Source organism: Amia ocellicauda, chromosome 4, assembly GCF_036373705.1.
Source record: "Amia ocellicauda isolate fAmiCal2 chromosome 4, fAmiCal2.hap1, whole genome shotgun sequence".
Lineage (NCBI taxonomy): Eukaryota > Metazoa > Chordata > Actinopteri > Amiiformes > Amiidae > Amia > Amia ocellicauda.
In genome coordinates, this window is record NC_089853.1 from 19,490,716 (window position 1) to 19,517,307 (window position 26,592).

The window sequence follows — 26,592 nt, forward strand, 5'->3', positions numbered from 1 at the left end:
GGTCTTTAATGAAGCAGGCCTGGCCAAGACAATAGCAGAAGCAGCATCAGGCCCAGGAGAAACATGGGGTGGGTGGGTCGCAGGAGCAGCCCGGCAGAGCGTCCTGTGGATGAGAAAGAGAACACAGATCAGCGCCGAAGACCTGCAGCGCAAGCCCAGTCCACAGCCCAAGTGCTATATATAACCAGGCTGTGGTGTCACTGTAAGACATTCACTGTGCTGAAAGGCACTATATATAATGTGTGCTGTTGCAACGCCAGTAGGACAATGGCGGTGCTGAAAGGCACAATACTGTACATGTGGTTGAGGTGCCATACCCCGGAAGTCGACAATTGTGTCCTCCCAGGGCGTCAGCACCATGGACAGCGCAGTCTGCTGCACCCCACTCAGCCCCGCCTGCTGCCCCGCCGTCACCGCAGACGCCTGCTCGTATGAGAACATACGAATCTGGTCCTGACTGAATACCACCTGCACAGGGAGGAGCGAGGGAGGGGAGGTGGAGAGATCCAAGAGGGAGGGAGGGGAGGGAAGGAGAGGGTGTGAGGCAGTGAATGTATGAGATAAGACAAGGTAGTAATCACCAGTCTGTTTCAGCAGGTAGTTCTGAATTTGTCAGTTACAAGATGAACAAATATCTTATTGAGGATTCCTAATTGATGTCTAAATACAAATATAAAGCTGAGTTGGGAGGAAATCCCTGTAGATCTCTGTCGTGTAATCCCTGACCATCTAAGAGGGCAACCCTGAGACAGACTTTATTTTTATAAATGACCCAGCAGAATAACATCTCACCAAGTCTTTAATTTCAGTCACAGTCAGTCAGTTAGTCACTCACTCACTCACTCACTCACTCACACACAAGAGGACTTACAGCAAACTTGTCAGGCGGAATGAGAGAGATGGCCAGCGGGGTGATTCCTTCAATCTGCTCCTTCACCAGAGACGACATGGCCATGTCAGGGATACCCGCTGCTCGGAAGAGAGTGAATGGGAGGGAGGAGAGAAATGGAGGAGAGAGACAGCGAAGGAGGCGAGAGCAGAGAGAGGGAAAAAGAGAGAGAACAAGAGGGAGAGGAAAGAGGGAGAGGGGAGTGAGAAAGAGAAGGAGGTGGAGGAGGAAGAAGATGAGAGAGAGGAAGGCAAAGGGGGAGAGTTTTATTGGTCAGAAGCCACCATCTGCTACTTATAAATACAAACGTGATTGGGTACAAGTTGTTTAATTTGTGTGTGGCGGGTGTGTTCAAGTTTCGATTTGGTGGAGGCCTAGGTCAAGGCTGCAGTGTTGAAGCCAAGCAGGAGTTCCAGCACTTATGCAAGAGCTGTCGTTTATCTTCGGGATATCATTGTGAGGGGCTGTGCTATGACCGAATTTGTGTATGACAGCTCCTCCAGAGAAAGGGGGCAGCTGGTACCTGCGACAGACCCAATCTCGATGAAGACCTCGGGGCCCCAGGAGCTGATGGGTCCAAAGGCCATGGGGTGAGAGAGGAGCCCCACCATGGAGGCTAGCTGTGGCTCTGAACATGGCAGCTCCATCTGACCCAGCCACAGCACCGCCTTACTGCAGGGGAGAGAGGGAGGGAGAGAGAGAGAATTCAGAATGTTTTCCCATTGTGTATAAAAATGTATCATGTGTCCACTTTCTGCAAAATATCAAGTGTGTGCGGGTCTGTGTGCATATATATAAATATACAGAGATATATTAGGAAATTCAGTTACATAAGTCAGGCTTTTAAATGCATTTTTTCAATCTGCACCTTATTCTGCCCCGACTGCTGAAAACCATGCACTGTGTGTTCTAATTAGGTTTTCGAGGAGGAGGGTTTTTTGGCTGTGGGTGCCACCGTCTACCTTACCTGAACTCCACCGGGTTCAGCACTGTCAAGTCAGAGGTCTTGATCCCGCACATGATGTAGCCCAGAGATACCAGCATGCTTGAGTCCAGCTGGGTGGGTGTCAACTTGGTGGAGTTGAGCACAGACCCAAACAGCACGGACAGCTGTGATAGGTAATGGGGACAGGAATAGTTTTGTGCAGACAAAGACAAGAGAAGAGAAGAGATCACTAATCTCAGCTAATACTGCTCCACTTCAGACCAGCACTGCTCACACAGAACCAATCAGAGCTAACCACATACTGGAATAACAAAATTAAAGTCAGATAGAAAGGAAGGAGCGAGGCAGAGACACAGAGAGGGTCATTAACTGCCATGCTTCCTTATTACCCTAGAGGTGGTGACTGCAGTGAGCACAATAGTACTACACAGCACGTAACACTACACAGGAGCCCAGCTGGTTGGGCAGGGTTTTAACAGGACCTACCTGTATGGGACTCCAGGTGCTGATCCGACCAAGAGCAAACACAGCAGACAGCTCAGTCAGAGACAGGTGCTTCAGTTCGTCCTGAGTCAGCCGGAGGGCCATGTGACCCAGCTGGGCGATGAGGGCCGGGGAGAAGGAGGAAGCAGAGCCACTGATCTGCACACAGAGGAGGAAGGAAGAGGAAGAGATGGAGAGAAGGAGAGATGGGGGGGCAGGGACAAAGAGTGGTGGTGGGGGTAGAGGGAGACGGGAGGAGGGGGACAGTGGGAAAGAGGAGGGACAGAGGGAATGGGAGAGGTCAGGAGAGCCCAGATAACTCTATAACACACAGCTATAAGAACATGCCCAAGAACCCCCCCTAGCTATATGGAGTGAGAGGGCGAAAAGGAGCTGGGTCAATGTAGAATCATTACAGGTTATTGTACATTATTATGTATATCTAATAAACATAATTTTCTTGTAGTTTTATTTATTTTCATTTTGTTTTGGAACTGCAGTCATTCCTTTTGAAAACACAGCACAAGACTGACCACTTTGTGACCCAGAGGGCTCTCTCATAACCCGTGTCTGTCACAGCTCTACCTGTTTGACCCTGTTGAGGAGCAGCGAGAGCTCATAGGGTGTGAAGAAGGGGTCCTGGCCAATCAGCTCCAGGCAGCTAGCAAAGGCGTCTGCAGTCATGGCAACCAGGCTGTCCACGCTCCAGGCAGAAGGCAGGGTGTTGCGCACGCTCTCACAGCTGGGCACCAAGGTGGCGGCTGCCAGGAAAGATACACACACATGCTAATACTGTACACAAACACACATACACACACTCACATACGGTTATGGTCCAGGCAGGGTCTGCGCACACGCCTCATGTTCAGGGCCACTAGGAACCCTTTCCTCCCTGTGAGGGAGGGGTGCCAAACCCGCCCTCCTTCTATACAGCACCAGACCCTGTTCACTTACACGCTTGGGAGAGCTTCCCTGTTTTCAGGAAACCCAGGAAGAGCTGTAGCAGGAACTGTTGGCTCTGGAAGATCTCCTTGCGCTCTGAGGCGCCCATCCTGCGCTGGCAGGGGGCACCAAACTCACTGCGCTCCCACTGCCACTGGCTCAGGAACAGCCGCTCAATCCTCTCTTGGGTCATCAGCATCTGACTCACCCAGAGACACACACACACACGAGGAGTCAGCATCAGAGACGCACACACACACACACACACACCGAAGGGTCAGCATCAGAGACACACACACACACACACACACACACACACACACACACACACACACACCGAAGGGTCAGCATCAGAGAAACACACACACAAACTGAGGGGTCAGCATCAGATACACAGACACAGGGAAATGCACAGACATGCACAGGTGCACACAGACACACACACACATACAGACAGACACACACATACATATGCAGTGTACCGTACCGGAGGAATCTGCTGCAATGATGATTTGTTCAGGAAGAAGATTAATCTGTCCACCTGGTCCAGAGTCCCCGCTGTCCAGTTCAGGACTGACCTGTGGAAGAAGCACAGCAGAAACTGGGGACTGAAGCAGCAACTTTTATAATCATCAGAATCATGTATTTATTCCATTCACATAGAGTCCTCAGTCAGTCAATAAAGTATCACACCTGAAACGACAGCCAAATTCTGGCTACACCTCTTCTGTAGTAAACCCACACAGAATTGAAGAACAGCCTTACAGCCTGCAGCACAAGCCAGGGTTTGATGCCTCTAGTATGAGTCACGATTTCTCTGTGGAGCACATCTCCTACCCGAAAGTGAGTGGGTCCTGCAGGATCCTCCCAACGAGCTCCCTCTTGCTCTTGCCGAAGCAGAATCTCCTGACATACTCGATGTTCTCCACCAGGAATGGCCGGCTGATCTGCACAAAGATCTCATCCGACACAAACGTCGACATGGCGCCCAGGGAATGGAACTCTGCCCCGGAGAACTCCCCGGTTTGCATGCCCTGAAAGAGGACAGTCAGTCGCAGTGTCCGCACAGAGGTCTGCCAGAACTGCGCAGCCCTGATACACACAGCACTCCCTGCCACTGCCACTATACTCCTGCGCTGAAGACCAGAGCCACACCGCCATGTTTGGAGGCATCACATCATATCTCTAATTCCAAAAGGGACTTCTTTTAAGTAGGAATTTGTGTTTACTCTCATAGCTCTTATACTTTACTTTATTACTGAGAAAAGTGCTCGAGACTTAGCATGCTGTAGAGAAACAGGCTGCAGCCATGAGAGAGCACCGAGACAGTCACACTACAGGCTGACCCACTGTTGACATATTTATATATTTATTTTAATTTTCCAAATTTCCAATGCAAAGTTTATACAATATAACTTTGCATGAGTGAAAACTGATGTGGGCACAAGGTACTTGGTGAGGTGGCATTGGGCAGCACAGCCATAGCTCTCACCAGTGTCTGGACAATCTTGTCCACCAGCAGGGCCTGTTTGATGGGCGGCAGGCGGAGGAAGAACTGCGGCTGCTTCACGATCATCTTCCGCAGACTGTCCATCAGCGTCACAGGGAAATTCTTAATGGTGCTGACCCTGCAGACACATACGGACAGGCACACATGCACACAGGGACACACACAAAGACACACATATACACAGAGACACACATACGACGCACACAGACAACAAGACGAGATACAGCAAAATGCAACACAAACTAAAAAATGTATAAAAGCATTTTATGCAGAAAATAGATATATGGGGTGCGGTAGTGGGGGGAACGTATCCTGTAAAAAAAAACAAATGTCAAATCTAACAAATGTGAAAAAGAGAGATTGGCGATTAAACTCACGAGAATTCCAGTGCGATCTGAGCCCCCAGCTCCCCCAGCACCTCTCTGAAGAAGTTGAAGTTGTATAGCTCATCAATGACGCACTCTTTCTGATGGCGATAAGGAGAGTGGGAAAGGGTGAAGACAAGAACACGTGACAGTCTGCGACACTGAAACACCGTCTCACATATGATTTATTAAACAAAACAAATTAAGAGCTGGCATTGTAATCCTATTCACTTCTGTGAACCACTAAATCAGGGGTTCCCAATGTCTGGTGATGGAGGGCCAATTTCCGGAAGTTGCATGGGATGGGGGGGCCGCAGTTAAAATGTAACCACTGATGAAAATGAAATATCTGTCCCAAATCATACCTTTTTATTTCCTATACATTTCTGTTAGGGAACATTTATGGCCTTTGAATGTTTTTTAATTATTTTCCTTCAAATTACATGTGCAATTTGTAACAGAACATTTTCAGAAAGTGTACAAATATAGTAAAGGTTCAGAAAAGGGATGGTTGAAGATTGGCTTTGTGGGGCTGCACCAAACATCCTCGAGGTCCGCACTTTGGGAACCCCTGCACTAAATGCTGCAGCTGCAACTGGAGGTCTTGAAACTCCCAGAAAGGGCTAAGATCTGCCCTATTCAGTTGGCCTTATTTATGAACATGTCCATACCAATGAGGTGTGGAGGTTGGCGGGGAGGTCTCTGAAGAAGACCACGATGGAACGGACTGAGGAGGAGTTCTGGCCCATCAAGAGGCATCTCAGAGACACACAGTCTGCTCCCTGGGCTATCATCCCTAGTGCTCTGAACACACACAGAAATAGACACAAACATAGGCACAAAGGGACACACACAGAACAAACAGATGGATACACAGGGAGACACAGAGACACATAGACATAAAAAGGAGATTGTAACACAAGCTTAATGCAACTAGTAAAAGAGTATAAATAGTTTTTACCCTCCCCACCCCACTTTCTGCTGCCACCCCGAACACACACAGTGTGACCAGTGTCTCTACTCTCCACTGTGACTGACAGATGGTGTGCAGCCTCACGTAAGGTGATCCAGGAGCTCAGAGTGAAGACAGCAGGATTGGACAGTTTTGTGCCACACCACTGCTCCCTCTGCTCTCCATGAACACACACCTGCACACAAAACTTTTATTCCATTGTCAATATTCAATACAGGAAATAAATGGACTGCCCTCTGCGTGGGCCCTGATGCATTAGATGAGTTTGAAGTCTCTTCTCTCTCCTCTTTATTCAAATCTACGTCTTCGTATGCTGCACATCCCCCAACACCAGCCACAGCACTGACACGGGACACATGCACAGCACCTATACATGGCCACTGGTAACTCAGCTAGCTTCCTCTGGGCCCCAGATCTGAACTCACTTCAGCCCCTCTGCGGTGATGTTCTGTGTCCTCAGAGCCTCTTTAAAGAGCAACTTGGCCTGCAGTACATTAGTTTACATAAGTATTAGTAACCCAGCACAATAAATAAAACACTCACACATGCTTATGATATTAATTTAAATCCACACATGTAGGACAATGTGTTGGGGGAGGGTGGGCAGTGTGTGAAGGAGTGTGAGAGAGTGTTAGGGAGGGTGCTGGGAGCTGTGGGGGAGTGTGGCAGGCTGGGCACGAGACTGGGGGCTCTGACCTGCTGGGTGTTCCAGGAGCAGTGCCGTGAGAAGGAGCGGTTGCTCAGTAGCCGGGGGGCCCGGGGCCTCACACTCAGGAGAGGAGTTTCGGGGAGCAGGGCGTCGACCACTGGCAGCCACTGTGGCACCTCCCCCGAGCCCTGCCACACACACACGCGAACACACAACACAGACACACACATACATGGACGAACACATACAGAAGCAGAGAGACCCACAGAGCCACACACAGACAAAGGTTTATTGGACACCAAGGGATACAAACACTACTGAATATCTGTTTATCTATCTATCTATCTATCTATTTATATATATATACAGCTCTGGAAAAATTAAGAGACCACTTAACATTGATTTCTGAACTTGGAGTGGCCTCTTAATTTGTTCAAGATATGTATATATAAACTACCGGTCAAAAGTTTTAGAACATATTTCCAGCTGAAATTTAAGTCCAGTGATTAAACTGAAATGGTACAATGGTAAGCGGTAAACTGTCAGAGGTTAAAAAAAATGTAGGTTAAAAAAAAAGAAAAATAATGGACATATATACTGTGTTACTAACCCTCTTAAACTTAACTTAAACATTTTTCGGCATACTTCTCCTGTGCATAGAAGTTACACTGTATTCCTACAATGCACACATCATTAGAAAGCTTATTCTCTTGGCTACCGTCCAATTCAGACCATCACAGGTCACTCAGTTTCGATATGTCATAATTGTCAATATTATCAAAGTATATTATTATCAATATTGTCAAAGTTTCCCCCCACCCCCTTCAGATGCCAACATTTTCACATCAGAGAAGCTTCACATCGTTAGAAATTTGAGAGTCTTTCATGGGATACCAAACACTTGGCAAACAACGCAACAGTGAAGAGTACACATGGGATTAAAGAGAAGCACATGGATGTGGTGCCCTTTTAAGGATACCAGAGGCGTTTGTCAGCTTAAGGGGTTACATTTTGTTAAACAAAACGATTCCATGATTTTTTAAATCTCCAATCGTTTATTTGTTCTATGCTTTAATTTCAGAGTACATTGAGACATTAAACTGCATACATTTCAATAAAAACTGGAAAAATTGAGGTGTTCTAAAACGTTTGACCGGTAGTGTATATATATAGTTTTTTTTTTTTAATAAGTTCATAATCTATCTATTCCTGATCCCTGTTCCCCCAGGTGCAGGTGTGGTCTCGGGGTGGTGCGGTCGTACCCAGAGCTTGGTGGCTATGATGTTGACTTGGGCTGGGCCGAGGTGGCTACGGTGGTTGGACACGTTGGGCAGGGCAGCAAGGAGGGTGTCACTGGGCAGAGAGCGAAGAGTCTCTACCCTCACACCACTCACCAGCCACCCCAGCGCAGACAGCTGCTCTGGCAGCATTAACTGTGGGAAGAGTGAGGGAAATGACAGGAGAAGAGGGAAAAAATGGGGGAGATAAATACAGAGAAGGGCAGTGAGGGAGAGAGAAGGATGGATGGAGAGGAATTAAAACTGTTCATTCAAAAAGTCAGAACATGGTAAACCGTAACCGTAAACTATAGAAATAAAAACAAACACACACACAAAGAAAGAAAGACATTAATTAATAATAATGTAAATAAACTTTCTTATGTTCTTCTTATGTTCTAATGTATTTGTCGTTATATAAAAATAATAATTGTTTCTGAGCCGGAAGGCAGCATGTCTGGTACTTCGTCCTTAAATAAGTCTGCTCTGCACAGTGCGCCTCCGACACACCGCTGCGTCTCTACCAGCTGAACACCGAGCTCCTTAACGCATGATGACACATGATCTTCACTGCAGCAGGAAGCCACCACAGAGTACTTAAAACAGAAAAAAGCAGCTTGATGGTACTTACACTGCTTCTGGGCAGGACCTTGTCAACAATTAAACGGGCCTTTATAACAGAAGATGAAAGACAGAAAGAAAGAAAGAAAGAAAGAAAGAAAGAAAGACATTATTTCTGCCCAAACTGCACTGTGAGTGTTGCATCTATTTTGTTTATTTTTTTCCTGCTAACTCTATTTCCCACAGACATCAACGATACACACAAACAGGAGTACAAGCTAACCTTTCTAGTCATTTTCCCCACTTCCAATGCATAATATATAATAATATTATTATTATTATTAATAATAATAATTATAATAATAATAATAATAATAATAATAATAATAATAATAAAACTGCTCCCTACTTGCCAGCTGGGTGAGGCGGTTAAAGGTTAAAGGGGACAACTAAGAGTTCAGTCATGCAGGTTTAATCAAAGGCTTGAGAACCAGAGATGTGAAACAACCAGTGTGTGGCCCAGTCATGCCCCACACCCCCCACCCCATATCTCTACAGGCATCCCATCTGCCTCCTCAGCAGCCCCCCCCACCCTCACCTCTAGACACAGGATACAGAGTCAGGCTTCCTCCCAGGCCCGAGGAGAACAGTCCTTTGTGAAGGTTTGCTTTAATAATATTGCAGGGCACATTTGCCTTATTCACCTTCCCTGCCTGCTCCCCCATTAATGCAGGTGCAAGAGGGACAGTGTGTGTAGTGGGGTCCTGCTAACCTGTGCAGGTGTGAAGGGGATGCGTTGCAGAGCAGGAAGCGTGGCCTGTAGCTGCTCCGGGGTGAGCTGGCGTAGGAAGGGCAGCCCCAGCCAGGGCAGCAGAGGCGCCAGCTCCGACAGATTCTGGGCACTGAGAGACGCTGCATCCATCAGCGGAGCACTGTAGAACAGCCCTGAGATCTGCACACAAACACACAGGCGCGGGCGGTCTGAGCAGCGGGCCACACACCGCACTACCAACAGAGCCAAGGGTACAGCTGGGGATGCAGGAAAAGCACTTTCTGTGAACGCCTTCTCGCACACAGGAATTTATAATGTGGGCAAATGCATAAACAGGCAAAAGAAAAAAGAACACAAAATTCCGCTTTAAAAAAATTAGGAACTTTTTTATTTTTAATGATAGTTTTTTCATTCAAATGTTCTCAGTTTAACTGTAATCTGTTAATAAATATAAATGTTGAACAGAGAGCTGAGCAGTGTGTGAGCCACCATGTATGTGTTACCATCTCGCTGGGCACGGGCAGCCCCTGTCTCAGACACTCCTTCACATTGTCCAGTATCTTAGTCCAGGGCTCTCGCTGCCTGTACACCAGCAGGTCTGTGGTGCTCGCCAGGCAGGTCGCAATGCCCAGCCTGCAGTCGGAAAACACAAATACTAACCATCGTTATGGGGACAAAAACTAAATTCAAAATTATTTATTATGAAAAATTCCCCCCTTTATGTCACATTCCTCTTCTTTTCTGTATTTGCCCTACAGGCTTTCAAACGCTGCCATCTGTCAGTTTATACAAGCTGCACTAAGCCCATTGTTTTACTTCTGTTCTGCTCCAATATTAAAAGCAGGACGGACACACTCACTTTCTGAAGTCAGAGGACGTCAGGTTCCTGTATGCCCGCAGGATGCTCTGGGCCAGGTGCTGCCTCTGCAGGAGGGTCACAGTGCTGTTCAGGAGCAGTTCCAGGCCTTGCAACATCTGTAGCAGGACACAGGCAGACCACGGGGCATTACCAGCACTGCTGTGGCTCAGAGACCAGTCAAGCATTTCAGACAGACACATCCCCCACCCAACAATATGCACTTCCTGCCCAGGGCATGGCCCAAAAACTCACGCCTCTCAGAGCCTGCAGCTGGGTCCAACTCATGCTATAGATCGGTGTATTTCAGCTATGGCAACAGAATGAGGCTGCAGGAACCAGAGCAGGAGAAGCCTCCACTTGTTCATGACCTGAAGTCAGCCTGCTCTTCTCTTTGTTCAGCCATCAATTTTTTGAAAATCAACCCTTATTGGTGGAGACTGCGGACAATGCGGACTGCAGTGGGGGCGATGTGTACAGTGAGCTGCTTCGTTCTACCCGTGTGTGTGCAGTGTAAGCTCTGCTCATGAGGGGGAAGTGTGTGTTCATGGGATGGAGCTGTGCTTACCTGGGCAGGTGAGAGACTCTGGAATTTGCTGAAGGGGACATAGACAATCAGGTTGGCAGCGTCCTGGACCATAGACAGTGGCCCGGAGGAGAGGTCAGCGAAGCCGCTGCCAAACCACTGACCGAATGCTTTGCGCTGATCCTCAGACAGCGTGGTAAGTTGGCCAATGATCATCTTCAACCTGGGATAGAGGTGGAGTGATGGGTGAAACAGACAAGCGTGCTCTAGTCCTGGCTCAGTCTGTGGACCACCAAGTGCCAGATAACAGAGAGGATAGCTTGGTTTGATGAGTGGAGTTATGAGTTATGACACAATAAGAGGCACCTACAGAGAGATGCTCAGAATTAAATCAAACCATATATATATATATATATATATATATATACACATACACTCACCTAAAGGATTAGTAGGAACACCATACTAATACTGTGTGTGACCCCCTTTCGCCTTCAGAACTGCCTTAATTCTACGTGGCATTGATTCAACAAGGTGCTGAAAGCATTCTTTAGAAATGTTGGCCCATATTGATAGGATAGCATCTTGCAGTTGATGGAGATTTGTGGGATGCACATCCAGGGCACGAAGCTCCCGTTCCACCACATCCCAAAGATGCTCTATTGGGTTGAGATCTGGTGACTGTGGGGGCCAGTTTAGTACAGTGAAGTGATTGTCATGTTCAAGAAACCAATTTGACATGATTCGACCTTTGTGACATGTGGCATTATCCTGCTGGAAGTAGCCATCAGAGGATGGGTACACGGTGGTCATAAAGGGATGGACATGGTCAGAAACAATGCTCAGCTAGGCCGTGGCATTTAAACGATGCCCAATTGGCACTAAGGGGCCTAAAGTGTGCCAAGAAAACATCCCCCACACCATTACACCACCACCACCAGCCTGCACAGTGGTAACAAGGCATGATGGATCCATGTTCTCATTCTGTTTACGCCAAATTCTGACTCTACCATCTGAATGTCTCAACAGAAATCGAGACTCATCAGACCAGGCAACATTTTTCCAGTCTTCAATTGTCCAATTTTGGTGAGCTTGTGCAAATTGTAGCCTCTTTTTCCTATTTGTAGTGGAGATGAGTGGTACCCGGTGGGGTCTTCTGCTGTTGTAGCCCATCCGCCTCAAGGTTGTACGTGTTGTGGCTTCACAAATGCTTTGCTGCATACCTCGGTTGTAACGAGTGGTTATTTCAGTCAAAGTTGCTCTTCTATCAGCTTGAATCAGTCGGCCCATTCTCCTCTGACCTCTAGCATCAACAAGGCATTTTCGCCCACAGGACTGCCGCATACTGGATGTTTTTCCCTTTTCACACCATTCTTTGTAAACCCTAGAAATGGTTGTGCGTGAAAATCCCAGTAACTGAGCAGATTGTGAAATACTCAGACCGGCCCGTCTGGCACCAACAACCATGCCACGCTCAAAATTCCTTAAATCACCTTTCTTTCCCATTCAGACATTCAGTTTGGAGTTCAGGAGATTGTCTTGACCAGGACCACACCCCTAAATGCATTGAAGCAACTGCCATGTGATTGGTTGGTTAGATAATTGCATTAATGAGAAATTGAACAGGTGTTCCTAATAATCCTTTAGGTGAGTGTATATATACAGTGAGGGAAGTATTTGATCCCCTGATGATTTTGTACATTCGCCCACTGACAAAGAAATGATCAGTCCATAATTTTAATGGTAGATGTATTTTAACAGTGAGAGACAGAATAACAACAAACAAATCCAGAAAAACGCATTTCAAAAAAGTTATAAATTGATTTGCATGTTAATGAGGGAAATAAGTATTTGATCCCCTATCAATCAGTAAGATTTCTGGCTCCCAGGTGTCTTTTATACAGGTAACGAGCTGAGATTAGGAGCTCTCTCTTAAAGGAAGCGCTCCTAATCTCAGCTCGTTACCTGTATAAAAGACACCTGTCCACAGAATCAATCAATCAATCAATCAATCAGATTCCAAAGTCTCCACCATGGCCAAGACCAAAGAGCTGTCCAAGGATGTCAGGGACAAGATTGTAGACCTACACAAGGCTGGAATGGGCTACAAGACCATCGCCAAGCAGCTTGGTGAGAAGGTGACAACAGTTGGTGCGATTATTCGCAAATGGAAGAAACACAAAATAACTGTCAGTCTCCCTCGCTCTGGGACTCCATGCAAGATCTCACCTCGTGGAGTTTCAATGATCATGAGAACAGTGAGGAATCAGCCCAGAACTACACGGGAGGATCTTGTTAATGATCTCAAGGCAGCTGGGACCATAGTCACCAAGAAAACAATTGGTAACACACTACGCCGTGAAGGACTGAAATCCTGCAGCGCCCGCAAGGTCCCCCTGCTCAAGAAAGCACATGTACAGGCCCGTCTGAAGTTTGCCAACATCTGAATGATTCAGAGGAGAACTGGGTGAAAGTGTTGTGGTCAGATGAGACCAAAATCGAGCTCTTTGGCATCAACTCAACTCGCCGTGTTTGGAGGAGGAGGAATGACCCCAAGAACACCATCCCCACCGTCAAACATGGAGGTGGAAACATTATGCTTTGGGGGTGTTTTTCTGCTAAGAGGACAGGACAACTGCACCGCATCAAAGGGACGATGGACGGGGCCATGTACCGTCAAATCTTGGGTGAGAACCTCCTTCCCTCAGCCAGGGCATTGAAAATGGGTCGTGGATGGGTATTCCAGCATGACAATGACCCAAAACACACAGCCAAGGCAACAAAGGAGTGGCTCAAGAAGAAGCACATTAAGGTCCTGGAGTGGCCTAGCCAGTCTCCAGACCTTAATCCCATAGAAAATCTGTGGAGGGAGCTGAAGGTTCGAGTTGCCAAACGTCAGCCTCGACACCTTAATGACTTGGAGAGGATCTGCAAAGAGGAGTGGGACAAAATCCCTCCTGAGATGTGTGCAAACCTGGTGGCCAACTACAAGAAACGTCTGACCTCTGTGATTGCCAACAAGGGTTTTGCCACCAAGTACTAAGTCAAAGGGGTCAAATACTTATTTCCCTCATTAACATGCAAATCAATGTATAACTTTTTTGAAATGCATTTTTCTGGATTTGTTTGTTATTCTGTCTCTCACTGTTAAAATACACCTACCATTAAAATTATAGACTGATCATTTCTTTGTCAGTGGGCAAACGTACAAAATCAGCAGGGGATCAAATACTTTTTTCCCTCACTGTATGTGTGTGTGTGTATGTATGTATGTATGTATGTATGTATGTATGTATGTATGTATGTATATATATATATATATATATATATATATATATGTATATATATATATATATTTATAATGCCAAACTTCTAACAGTAACATTAACCTGAAACTCAGCCTCAGCCTAAACTCTAACCCTTGTCTTGCCCGAAAATTCACCCTAATCATACCCTCAACCTAACCCTACCCCCTTGTCCACCATAACCCAAGTGATATCAGGATTACAGAGCCCAAGATTACACCTGTTACACCAATTGGCACCTTCCACTCCCCACCACCCCACACTGCATCACTGCACCTAGCCTTGAGGTCAGTTTACAGCAGTAGCCCCAAGGGTGGAGAAAAAATAAAATAAAACTCTTACACGGTAGCATTGCCCTGTACAGGAGGCAGACTCAGGATGTCCGCGGGAGTGGAGTACTGAAGCACTGGAGCCAACTCTGCCAAGAGGGTGATGTCCTCCCAGACCTGCTTCTGCAAAAACACTGACACCATGGTCCTCAGGTAGTCCTCCCCGAGCTAGGACAGCACAAGAGACAACGATGGCAACAAGAAGCAATGAGGCTGCACTGGTGGCACAGGACTAAAGCACTTGAAATGGGGAGACAAAGGGGATCTTTTTAAAAAAAGTAAAAAAAATAACAAATACAGATTTGCATCTTGACAGTGATATCTGGTGTAGCTGTGGGTGGGGGGCTTAACTGGAACCCATCAGAGATCCAGTTAACCAGCTCACTCCCGCCAGCCTGCAGGTTGCAGCAGTGCCTCAGGAGCTGTCCTACAGGACATTGTGCCAGAGTCTTCTACATGGGATTGCTGGCAGGAGCTGTGCACCAGCCCCTCAGCAAACAAGCTGCTTGCATCCCATTGCAGATACGGAATAATCGTGATCAGGAGACCATGCCATGTCTGACAGCTGTCTCACCTGCAGGGTTCCCAGGTTGCTGCTGAGGTAGAGCAAGATGTTTTTGGCCGTGGCGATGTCCACTGCTGTGAGCACCGCCCTCAGGTTCTGGAGTGGGATCCGGAAGTACTCCTGCAATTCAGACACAAACACACACAGTCACACACACGCAGACAGATGATTAAACAATAATGTCAAATCTTCTGCACAAGGAAAATAGATTCCCTGTTCCCAAATGATTATTGCTGTTGATTTTGTTTTGATTTTCTTGTAAGCACATCTAATTGAACATGCAACCCAAAACCAAACTGATAACAACATCTCAGTTGCCAGTATATGGGGCAGTTTATCTTATCTTTGCTGTTGTGTGTTTTTTACAGTTGCCACTAGGGGAAGCTCTGCTGGAGAGGACCCTACCCTAAACCTGCCTGTGCCTATGTGTGACCTGCTTTATGATGTATCTTTTTAATATTTTAATCTGCAAAAGAAAGAAAGAAAGGAAAAGAAAAAGAGAAAGCAAGTGAGCAGTTAGGATGTCGTGACTGATTGCTCTGCTCAGGGATGCAGCAGCTCCTCCTCATACTCTCTCTCACCTTGATGAGGAAGAAGCCATCTTGATTCACCACCCTCCCCGTCTGCATCATGCTGGTCAGCACCTTCTGCACAAAGGTGGCAACAACAACACAGTTAGGCCGGCATCCGCGGCTGCAGGCATTTGGAAGCCCGTTTTAACAACTGGCAAGACAGCTATTAAAATTTCATACAGGTATCCTAGTTTTATTATTAGTTCAGAGTGGAAATGTACTCATGTACGTGTGTGAGTGTCTGAGTGTGTGAATAGAAAATGGGCTCAAACACATGAAGCTCTGGACAATAAGCATGGTGTGTTGCTGTGTCAAACAAAAACAATACAAAAGATGGTATTGCACATTTTATTAAGTCTATCTTACCTCTGATGGACAGTGTCTGCCTGCCTGACTGTCTTTCTGTCTGTCTGTCTGTCTATCTGTCTTGTCTGTCTGCTTGTGCCGCTTACCCCAAAGCACTGCAGCAGCTCCCTCTTGTTTGCAAAGTTCTCCTCTTGCTCCAGGTATGCCATGACGGAGCCCAGTATGCTCAGGCGGATGTGCTCAATCGTGCGCAGGGGGAGCAACTGGCTTTCCTCCACGGCCACCAGGGCAATCACCACATTGTTGGCCGCCTGCTTGAAGGCTGCAGAGACACGGTCAGTAATGATGCTGTCCATGCGGAGCCCCAGCACCTCCAACCCACAGCGCAGCAGCAATTGCAGGCCCAGCAGCTGGGGGGAGCTCTGCTGGCAGGCACTGCTGAAGTCAACACTGCAGCTCCAGTTCAGCCTTCTCACCAGGTCTCTCACGGTGCACGGTGGAGTGGGCTCAGTGTAGTTGTTGGCGGAGTTGCTATTGTTGATGTAAGTGGAGCAGAGGGTGCCAACCCAGATGGCAGAAGGCTCCTGGTTCAGTAGGGAAAGCAGCAGTGAGTTCTTGCACACTGCCAGCACAAATGCTGCCTGGTTGAAGTCCCAGCACAGGGCCAACAGGGACGGGTCTGGGAGCTGCACAGTCCAGGTCTGGTAGTGGCAGTGCTCTGCTGGATCAAACAAGGCGTCCCGGCCCGAGCCCGAGTAATTGGCGCAGAACCCCAGCAGCCAGGTGTTGTCCAGGTTGGCCAGCAGGTTGTGCAACACCGTCTGGTTTGCGCAGACCAGCCGTGTGAAGTTGTCCTGGTCGTACTCGGCACACAGGGCCAGTTCAGTCATGTCCACCAGCACCGGGCGGCTCCACTCCCCGTAGCGGCATGTCAGGGCCACAGCCTCACTAGTCTCGTTGCCCTGGCACTCTGACAGCAGCCACACATTCTGCTGGTTCTCCGTGAGCTTCTCAAACAATGCCAGGCTGCAGCACACGTTCTTACTGAAGCCCAGTTGGTCATGCTGCCAGCACAACGCCACCACTGAGGGGTCAACGGAGGCCTGAAGCCACTCTTCATATCGGCACCAGACTGTGGAGCTGAAGCCGCTGGTGCTAGCAGTGCTGGTGGAGCTGGGAGCACGGGTGGAGCTGGGAGCACGGGTGGAGCTGGGTGCTCTGGTGGAGCTGGGAGCAGTGGTGGAGCTGGGAGCAGTGGTGGAGCTGGGTGCGCTGATGGAGCTGGCACAGAAGGTCTGGATCCAGGAGTTAATCTCGCTCTGCAGCAGGACAGCAAGCATGGTGGCATTCCCACAGACTGCCTTCGCAAAGTTCTCAGCGTCATACTGCATACAGATGGAGAGCGTGGACATGTCCACCTGGGCAGGGTCCAGCCACTTGGAGTAGCTGCACCACTGCTTCACGTGCTCCATAAGAGTCAGATCAGTAGGTGGCTCGACTGGTGTGCAGTTTAAGGACAGCCACATGTTGGCGGGGTTGCCCAGGATCAGGTGGAAGAGTTCCAGATCATTGCAGAGAACCTCCTGCAGCCCCACCGGGTCATTGTCCCAGCACAGGCCCACCACAGAGGGGTCCACTTCCTCGGGCACCCAAGTGGAATACTGGCAGTACAGAGACACTGTGTCTATGCTGGAAGAGTTGGCACAGTAGGAGGACAGCCAGCCATTATCTGGGTTCTCCAACAGCAGGGGCAGAAGCTTGGCATTGTAGCATACGTCCTGGAGGAAATTGTCACTGTCGTTCTCACTGCAGAAGGACACCACGGCCGGGTCCACATAGACAGACTCAGTCCAGCTGGTGTAAAAGCATACGAGATCATTCAGACTCGAGGCAGCCCTGGAGATGCGCGAGGGAGCCTGGCAGGCAGCATCACCCTGGAGGACTGACACCATCTTTTGCATATTGTTGCAGCCATTGTTCCACACAAGTGCTTCCTCAGAGGGACTCAAGCCTCCCAGAGCCTTGCAAAACCAGGAGAGTATAGAGGAGGATGTGGTCCCCTGCAACACCAGGGGGGAGCAGAGAGTGCTGCTTAGGAGGGTGAAGTTATACTGATCGCAGCTTTTTGTCAGCACTGGGGCAGGGGGCACCAGCGAGTGTGTCAACTGTGCAGTCTGACACTCTGGGGTCAAAGAGGTGCATGGAAGGGGCTCAGCAGACAGGAAGATGTCCAGGAGAAAATCACCAAATGTCCAGCTTATGTTGTGGCTCATTCCCCTAGATGACAAAATGCACACACTGTGAACACATCACACACTCTGAGCACACCACACACATCACACACTCTGAGCACAGCACACTGACACGGCTGGTTGACTGGAGCAGATGCAGCAGCACCAGCACCAGCAGGAAAACTCTTTAATTGGTCTAAATGTACAATCAATAAGGATCAATGCATAAATGCAGACCTGCAAACTTATTTATTTTGGAATTGTTTCTAATTTTAACAATAGGGAGCAGCGCAGACAGGACAAGACACAAAGGGGTGATTTGTGATTGCAGTAAATCCAGGATGTACACACAGAAGCAGAATTTTGTCTTTATATTTAATATTCTTTGTGCACTGGGGATTATAAATTAAAAAAACATTACAAGTATTTTGAACTCTACTACAACTAAATTCATTATCTATTATCTTCATGCCAATTTTTCCTCCTCCCAAGTCTGGTCACATATGTTGCCGTTGGATCATATTAAGCATTAAACACCCCCTGTTCTACTGTTGTTCTCAGTTTGTAAGTGGAACCCACTACCATGCATCACAAAGCAAACCCCAAGGGGAAAGAGTCACACAGCAGGGCCTTACCACATAAGGAGTTGTGTTAAATCGCCTGGATAGAGACAGGAGGAGCAGGAGAGAAAGAGGCGACTGTGTTAGGATGGCACCAACATAGAGCAACTCTCTGCAATCCTTCCGAGGGAGGAGTTGTGTCCAAGCGGGCGTTTCAGTACAGTGACGCACTGGATTCAGGACACTGCTCGTTTCTCATTGTTCTGTACTTTCACGCATTGGTGGATTTTCTTTCCTTCTACATACATTTACTTTTAGTTTTAAATGAAAAGCCCTGTATGAATGGCAATATTATACCGTTAAAACAGGACTGTTAGAATATTACAGAAAAATACTATGAAAGCATAAGTATAACTCAAAACGAGTTTCTTATGGAAAAATGTGTATTCTCAATGAAACGCACTATTGGGAAATTCGTATCATTTATCAATTGCAAATCTATAGAACGGGTACATTCAATCAAATACATAAACTAAACACCTATAACAACGAATGTGACTTGTAGCCTGACTGACGCAAGTTTACGCCGTGTAACATTGAATCATTACATCAATAAATGAACGTTAATTATGTAACTTCATCAAATACATTATAATGATAACATACATTGAAGGGCTGTGTTACAGACCTTGCGGACATTGCTCGTTGCGGTCCAGAGCAGGGATGTCTATCATCATCTCCAGCCCGGCCTGTAGGTACACAGTCGAGGTCACAATTAAGTATTCTAGCGTGCCGGCGAGGGACTGGGCCAAGGTGGGGAAGACGACGTTCATGAAGGCGGACCAGGCCATCTCCAGTCGCAGGGAGAGATACTGGGGCAGCAGTGCGAGCAGGGGCCCCAAGCCGCCCTGCGCGACGGCCAAGCGCTCCCACACCGGGGGCGACTCCAGCAGGTCCGCAGTGAGGGACCGGAGCAGTGCTGCAGCCTGGTCGCAACTGTGCCCCTGCAGGGAGTCGAGCAGAGACCGCAGTGAAACCTCGAGCTGCCCGGACAAACCCCCGGCCCCACCGGCGCAGTCCGCCTCCCTCTCCAGCAGGACGCACACAAGCGCCCGGCCCAGCTCGTCGAGCGGCTGCTGGTCGGACAGTGGCTGATAGATGGCGTACACGGTGTTCAGGAGGTTGTAGTACACAGCCAGGTCGGTGCCCTCAAAGACGCTGGCCACGGCGAGCCGCACCCCGTCTCTGGTGGCCTGCAGCACCGGGTTACCCGAGTCCACACCCGCTCCGCCTGGCGCCGCGGTAGGGGAGCCCGCCCGGGAAAGGATCTGCAACAGCCGCTGCTCCAGCTCAGACCCCTCGCTGATCTCTCCCCGCGGTGTGCGGTGCTTCGGCTCAACCGCTCCTATACAACAATAAGCATATAAATAATATTGCATGCAGGCCACTGATCACTGAAGGTGTTAACGAGTCATCTACAGGTGCCCGCTATTGGTCACACTCGGGAGATAAATAACTAAATAGTGTGCAAAGTTTGTTTTATCCATATCCATATATATACACTACCGCTCAAAAGTTTTAGAACACCTCCATTTTTCCAGTTTTTATTGAAATGTACGCAGTTTAATGTCTCAGTGTACTCTGAAATTAAAGCATAGAACAAATAAAGATTTGGAGATTTGGAGACAAATTGGAGATTTAAAAAATCATGGAATCGTTTTGTTTAACAAAATGTAACCCCTTAAGCTGACAAACCCCTCTGGTATCCTTAAAAGGGCACCACATCCATGTGCTTCTCTTTAATCCCATGTGTACTCTTCACTGTTGCGTTGTTTGCCAAGTGTTTGGTATCCCATGAAAGACTCTCAGCTTTCTAACGATGTGAAGCTTCTCTGCTGTGAAAATGTTGGCATCTGAAGGGGGTGGGGGGAGTAGGAATACAAAATCTCCGAATATATTGACAATTATGACATATCGAAAGTGAATGAGCAGCACCCCCTCCCTGCAGGAGCGTTTACCCCCGGACACTGTAACTCGGATGTGTCTGAGAATGAAACGCGCTGGCAGCCAAGAGAATAAGCTTTCAAACGATGCGCGCATTGCAGGAATACAGTGTGACTGATGCACAGGAGCTGCGCGCAAGGGTGTCGTTTTTCAGTTTTTGGTAACCTACACTTTTTTTTTTAACCTCTTGACAGTTTATCGCTTACCTTTGTGGCATTTCAGGTTATTCACTGGACTTGAACTGCTTAAATTATGGGGGTGTTTGACCGGTAGTGTATGGCTCTGCAAACAATTAAGACCACTTAACATTGATTTCTGAATCCATTTTTTCCCAGAGCTGTATATATGAGTATTTATAGATGAAAGTACATGATTGAATTATGTTAATGCTGTAGATAGACAAGATACGAAGTTTCTTAAACATAGGGGCAGAGGGAGCCAAGTAATTAGATGAGGTGACCAATCTTACAACTGTATTTTGTATGATGAATAACTTTTGTAAGTGGAAAGCATATGTGCTGGCCCAGACAATATTACAGTAGATAAGATAGGGGTAAATCAAACTGTAGGATAGACCATACCACTAATCTTTCCGATAATACTAATAGATTTCACCACTTTGCTGCAAAATTAATAGCTTTCCAATTCAATTTCTCATCAACTAGAACTCCAAGAAATCTAGATTAAATCTGTTCCATTTAATTCCCTCCGATGCGGATTCCAGCTGTATTTGGTGAATATTTGTATTTTTATTGGTGAAAATAATAAAGTTGGATTTTTGTATATTGAAAGATAATCCATTAATCTGATTAATTCCGAATATCGAACCCTGTGCGATGCCACAGGATATCTTGGCCCTAGTATATGCATAACCATTTGCGTATACAAATTGTTCCCTATCATAAACATAATTGTATAACCATTTATGTGTATAATCACGAAAATCATACAAGTGTAATTTAGCAAGCATGTTTTGGATAACTCTAGATCACAAAGTTAAATGTTTCTTACGTTTATTAAACACGTAATAAAACGATATAAATCACCACAATGCCTTGGGGAAAAAGTTGCCACTGGCGTTTTATTTTATTTCAAAAGGCGCACATTAGCACATAATCATCAAAACAGTTAAACGAAACAGAAACTTGCTGGAACTTATTTGGTTATTTATTTATGATTAAAACCACATTATAATACTCTTCCACAGAGCTGTGTCAACAGACTATACCTTTCTGATTACATTCATTTTAAAATCGTATAGGATCCAAATGCTATTTTCCCCCTAATTATAGTTTTTCTAGAAGAATGTGCAAAATAACAGAACATTCCCGACACTTACCTTGAAAGACAGTCAGGACCAGCAGGAGGAAAAGTATTCTTTCCGACATGTTTGAAGAGTCGCACGACCCCCCCACCCCAGAAAGTAATCCAAGTGTAAATCCAGGAATACAATTACAATACAATTACAAGTGCGAATACAAATGCCAAATGTGAATGAAAGGAATGCGCATACACACTTGTATATAGTTTAGACCTCTAAGATCCTCGTTAAATGGAGCAGGCCTGCGTGGGGCATTTATAATGCCATACAGTTAGTGTTTCTATCATTGTCCTTCTGCCTTTACATGAACTATACCAGCCAAACACAAATAAAAAACTAGTAGGCCCGGCCACGTTAGGATATATCCCCCCTCACTGTGTTTGAGGGTATCAGCCTGCTGACCGCTGTAAGATTCCTTATCAGAAGTAAGTTAATTGATTGATTGAATTATTGGATATTGGCTGGCCTCCTGCTCCCAGACCCTTCAGCTCTCTGTCCCAGACTCGGACTGTGCCCCTGTGGAGGGCAGTTTAATTGACTTGCATCTGTTATGTCTCCCGCAACTCTATCCTCGGGTAATTAAGCACAGCCCAGGAGGAGGATGAAAAGGGGTGAGCAGGAGAGCTGTGAAATACACAGAGGGCCCTGAAAAATTAATGCGCTGCTCTTGATACCCCGTGTCAGTGGCGCCTGTTGCTGTAACCCACACCGCGCTGTCGGTGAGACGTGCAGCCGCCGGCCGGAGCGCCGCGCCGAACCTGCGCTCCCTGCCAAGCGCCTGTCCGTTAGCGAGCCGTTTCAAAGCGCGCCTGCAGGTTAGTCGCTCGGATGACACCGAGGTGTGCTGCCTCACTGACCCGTGGCATCATTTACTGGCAGGGACATGAGTGGCGAACAAAACCACACACACACCCCTCCATCACATTCAAATTCACAACGAGCTTTATTGCCCTGACACGTTTACACAAGTGTTGGCCAAGCATTTACAGATTATCTTTTAACAAGTGTGCCGTTTTTGTACATGTATGTTCAGACATTTACAAGGCCAGCATGTTGTGATGGGGGGGGGGGGGGTCGGTGTCTGATCAGAGTCTCGGCATGGGCTCTGTGACCTGGGTCAGCTGGTCTGCAGGAGGGTGTCCTTTCCCCTTTGTCAAAGTGCATGCTGAGGGCTGGACTGCAGACTTCACTCCCCTACAGCAGGTGGGCAGGATCACACTGTCAAAGAGCTTTGTCCACACCAGCGCCCAGGGGCTCAGGGAGCTGCTTCTCTTCCTAATGGCACAGTGGACAACGCTTGAAATTCCCTGAGGAGTTGATCAGCAGGCTCAGGTAGGTGTAGCTGGTTGAGGTCTCTGTGATGGTGCTGGTTAGAGTGAACTAGTATTTTCCGTTTTGGATTCTGGACGATCAGGACGGTGGTTTCCTCCATGCCGAGCTCCAGGGCCCAGGCTCTGCCGCAGCGGTGCAGCCTGTCCAGATGTTGCGGGAGCCCCAACAGGAGCGCCAGGTGGTCAGCATGCAGCAGGCACTTGACCTGGGTGTCATCCTCTGTCTCTCTCGCTCAAACACCATTGGAATCATTTAATTATCAGAATATTTAATTGATTCGCCCCTGTGGAAAAAAAGTCAAGCTACACCATTGTTAATACTAATATTAGTATTGGGGTAACAGTTTGGATTAGTGGTTAGGGCTCGTGTGTGGACTGTGGGGTTCAATAGCTGGTGGGGACACTGTTGTTGTACCTTTGCATAAGGTAATTTACCTGAAACGATCCAGTAAAAAAACATCCATGTATAAAATAGTGATATATTTGAACAATTGTAAGTCCCCATGGATAAGGGTGTCTGCTAAGAAAATAAATACACATTCTAATGACTGTAGGTGCATGCTGTGTGTTAGACACTCTCCCTGGATGTTGAGCAGGTTTTGAACAGCAGTACAATCACCCCCAGACAATACATGGGGAAATGAAAGCATGCAGTGTGTGTTCTAGCGGTTGTCAGGTACCTGCTAACACGGGTACGGCACACTGGTGACTCATCTCCATCTTCAGTGAGGGGAAGTGACAGCAGCAGACAAGGTGGCTCTCCGGACCCGGCCATCGATACTCCTGTTGGTTTCCCGGAGTTCTATGTTATATGTGAAAAAGTCCCTCTTGGTGTCAATGACACCTCTTGTGCTGCCCAACACCTTTGCACAAATGTTAAGAGTATTGAGTGACAGTGTGAGTAATAATTTAACACAGCCATACAATGTCATGCAAAAACAAGGATGGAATAATTCCACGGGTGGGATATTTCCACATACAGGAACCAACAGGACACAAAAAGCATATGCAACCCAGAATGGTCATACAGGTTCAAAAGGTGTCACTGGGAACTAAAGACAACATGCTAGGGGACAAAATGTGTAGTAGCAGACAGCCAAAGAACATCACTATTATTGCATGGTTAGTTGTTTCAAGTAATTATGTACCTATAGAAGTCAATTTTTAACCTATTCTGCTACCCTAGAGAAGCCTAATATATTGTACTAAAATACACTGTACTGTAATACACTGCTGTCCTATGATAGGCTGTAATACACTCTGGTGCACTGTACTGTAACACAATGAAGACTGTTACAGAGTACAGTGCTGTATTATACGGTATGTCAAAAGAACAAGCAACCATGTGACCTACTGCGTACACCGCTGAATCACTGTGAAGTTTCGTCTGCCGGGCGTAAAAGCTGCGGGAAGAGCTCGTGATTGAATAACAATAACAGCTAGTGTTATATTACTGGGTATGTATTATTTTATGGTAGCATGCAGGTTAATATCAGTGATCGTTTGTAATATTGTTAATAGCAGAATTTAGGTTAGTTAGGAAGTAGCATGTAACAGTAAGTAGGGCAGTAGCTGAACTATAATAGTAGTTCATGATCGTATGTACAGAAAGGTGGCAAATTAAAGGAAAAAACAACAAAGTGGCTCAGTAAGGTGTTGGGCACCACGAGCCGCCGGAACAGCTTCAATGCTGTTGGCACAGATTCTACGAGTCTGAACTCTACTGGAGGGATGGAAAAACATTCTTCCAAAAGATATTCCCTCATTTGGTGTTTTGATGATGGTAGTGGAGAATCTCCCATAGGTGTTCAATTGGGTTGAGATCTGGTGACTGCAAAGGCCGTAGCATATAATTAACATCATTTTCATACTCAAATGATTCAGTCCTTGTGCCCTGTGGATGGCTCATTGTCATCCTGAAAGAGACCTCTCTCATTAGGCTAGAAATGTTTCACCATAGGATAGAGGTAATCACTCAGCATTACTCTGTAATGATTTGCAGTGACCCTTCCCTCTAAGGGGACAAGTGGACCCAAACTATGCCAGGAAAATGCCCCCCACAGCATAACAGATCCCCCAGACCCCCTCACTGTAGGGGTCCAGCAGTCAGGCCTGTAACGTTCTCTTGGCGTCGCCACACATGCACTCGCACACTTAAGAACACAGGTGAGCGTCTTTGTGACTGAAGCTCCTGCCATTTGTACCCCAATAATGACACCTCTTTCAAAGTCACTTCGATTCTTTCCTCTTGCTCCAAAATTAAGGTCAACTGGGCCTGCTCAGCATTCTTATACATGCTGACAGAGCATGATAGGATGTAAATTGCTTAATTGGATCATGCAGTACACCTGTTTGGAGGCATCTGCATTAATTGTTCCTCCACTCATTTGTTTTTTTGCCTTTCATGTCACGTCTATAAGGATACACATTTTCATTATTGATCATACAATGGAAATAGCCTGAGAAATGCAAGGGTTTGTACATCATAACCCCATTGTAACACACAAAAAGGAGTCCAATAAGGAAAATACAAAGTGGGGTTGTAGGCTAAATATCATAATCATGGTAAAAATGCAGTAATGGGGCCTTGTCTGTAGTATGGTTAACATGGTAATGTATAGTATACCATGGTAAAAATATGGTCTTTGGATTTTATCCCATGTCTTCCAGCTAAACCAGTGTTTCTTACAATGTTAAAGGATGTTCAGAAGTGTCTTATGGTTTTACTTTGAAGGAAATTGTACATTTTCTTAAGCGGGCTGTATAGAATAAACACGTCAGAAGAGCCTTCTCTAGCACATTTCTTCATGCTGTGGTTCACATTTTTGAATTGTGTTTACCAGCACTGTTGAAGACCATTATGGATCTATGCTAACAAAGACACTTCAAAGACTTTGCGGTTTTAAAGAATCAGGATTGAATCAAAGTAGATCGTCAATTCCTAAATCAGGAAAGTACTTCCAAATTGCTCAAATTTGGAGAACTGCTCATAAAGTTTTAAGTCGATCCATAAGTGCAACACCTAGTAACTAAATCAAGATTCTGTGCTGCACGCTCAAAATTAACATTTATATATATATAAAAAAAAAAAAAAAAGAACTTGTAAGTTTTTATCTAGTATCCTACCTGTGGATGTGTCAATTGCCATCTATACAAATTTCTGCAACTTTGACTCAAACCCACAAGTGTGCCATAACCTATCGGGTATCGGGCACTTGCAGTATAGGCAACATTATCCATTTCCTTCAACAATTCATAGGATCAATGAACCCAACCTCCCCAAGCACAGAGTAACCAGTCACCACACGTGAAATTGAGC

The 26,592-nt window shown here is 46.7% G+C and overlaps 1 protein-coding gene across 1 annotated transcript; it reads right to left on the reverse strand.

Annotated features, from left to right (window-relative positions):
- Nucleotides 1-46: 46 nt before the first annotated feature.
- strc1 (stereocilin 1) lies at nt 47-22,009 on the reverse strand. The gene is made up of 27 exons (XM_066702831.1): nt 21,961-22,009; nt 19,306-20,022; nt 18,693-18,717; nt 17,073-18,103; nt 15,973-16,958; nt 15,530-15,595; nt 14,958-15,068; nt 14,397-14,551; nt 10,792-10,972; nt 10,227-10,342; nt 9,796-10,000; nt 9,368-9,547; nt 8,020-8,190; nt 6,805-6,945; nt 5,807-5,875; nt 5,148-5,236; nt 4,753-4,888; nt 4,098-4,294; nt 3,748-3,838; nt 3,273-3,459; nt 2,904-3,079; nt 2,322-2,477; nt 1,857-1,999; nt 1,413-1,561; nt 872-969; nt 298-468; nt 47-103 (listed from the first exon to the last, which is right to left on the reverse strand). The coding sequence occupies exons 1-27, from the start codon at nt 22,007-22,009 to the stop codon at nt 47-49; spliced, it is 5,853 nt and encodes a 1,950-aa protein (XP_066558928.1).
- Nucleotides 22,010-26,592: the final 4,583 nt, after the last annotated feature.

Excerpts from the sequence above, each read along its gene's own strand:
- strc1 (XM_066702831.1), bottom strand. The coding sequence starts at position 22,009 with ATGTCGGAAAGAATACTTTTCCTCCTGCTGGTCCTGACTGTCTTTCAA. Across the intron at positions 6,946-8,019 it reads TCATAGCCACCAAGCTCTGG|GGCTCGGGGGAGGTGCCACA; the intron begins GTACGACCGCAC and ends TGTGTGTGGCAG. Across the intron at positions 970-1,412 it reads CGAGATTGGGTCTGTCGCAG|CGGGTATCCCTGACATGGCC; the intron begins GTACCAGCTGCC and ends TCTTCCGAGCAG.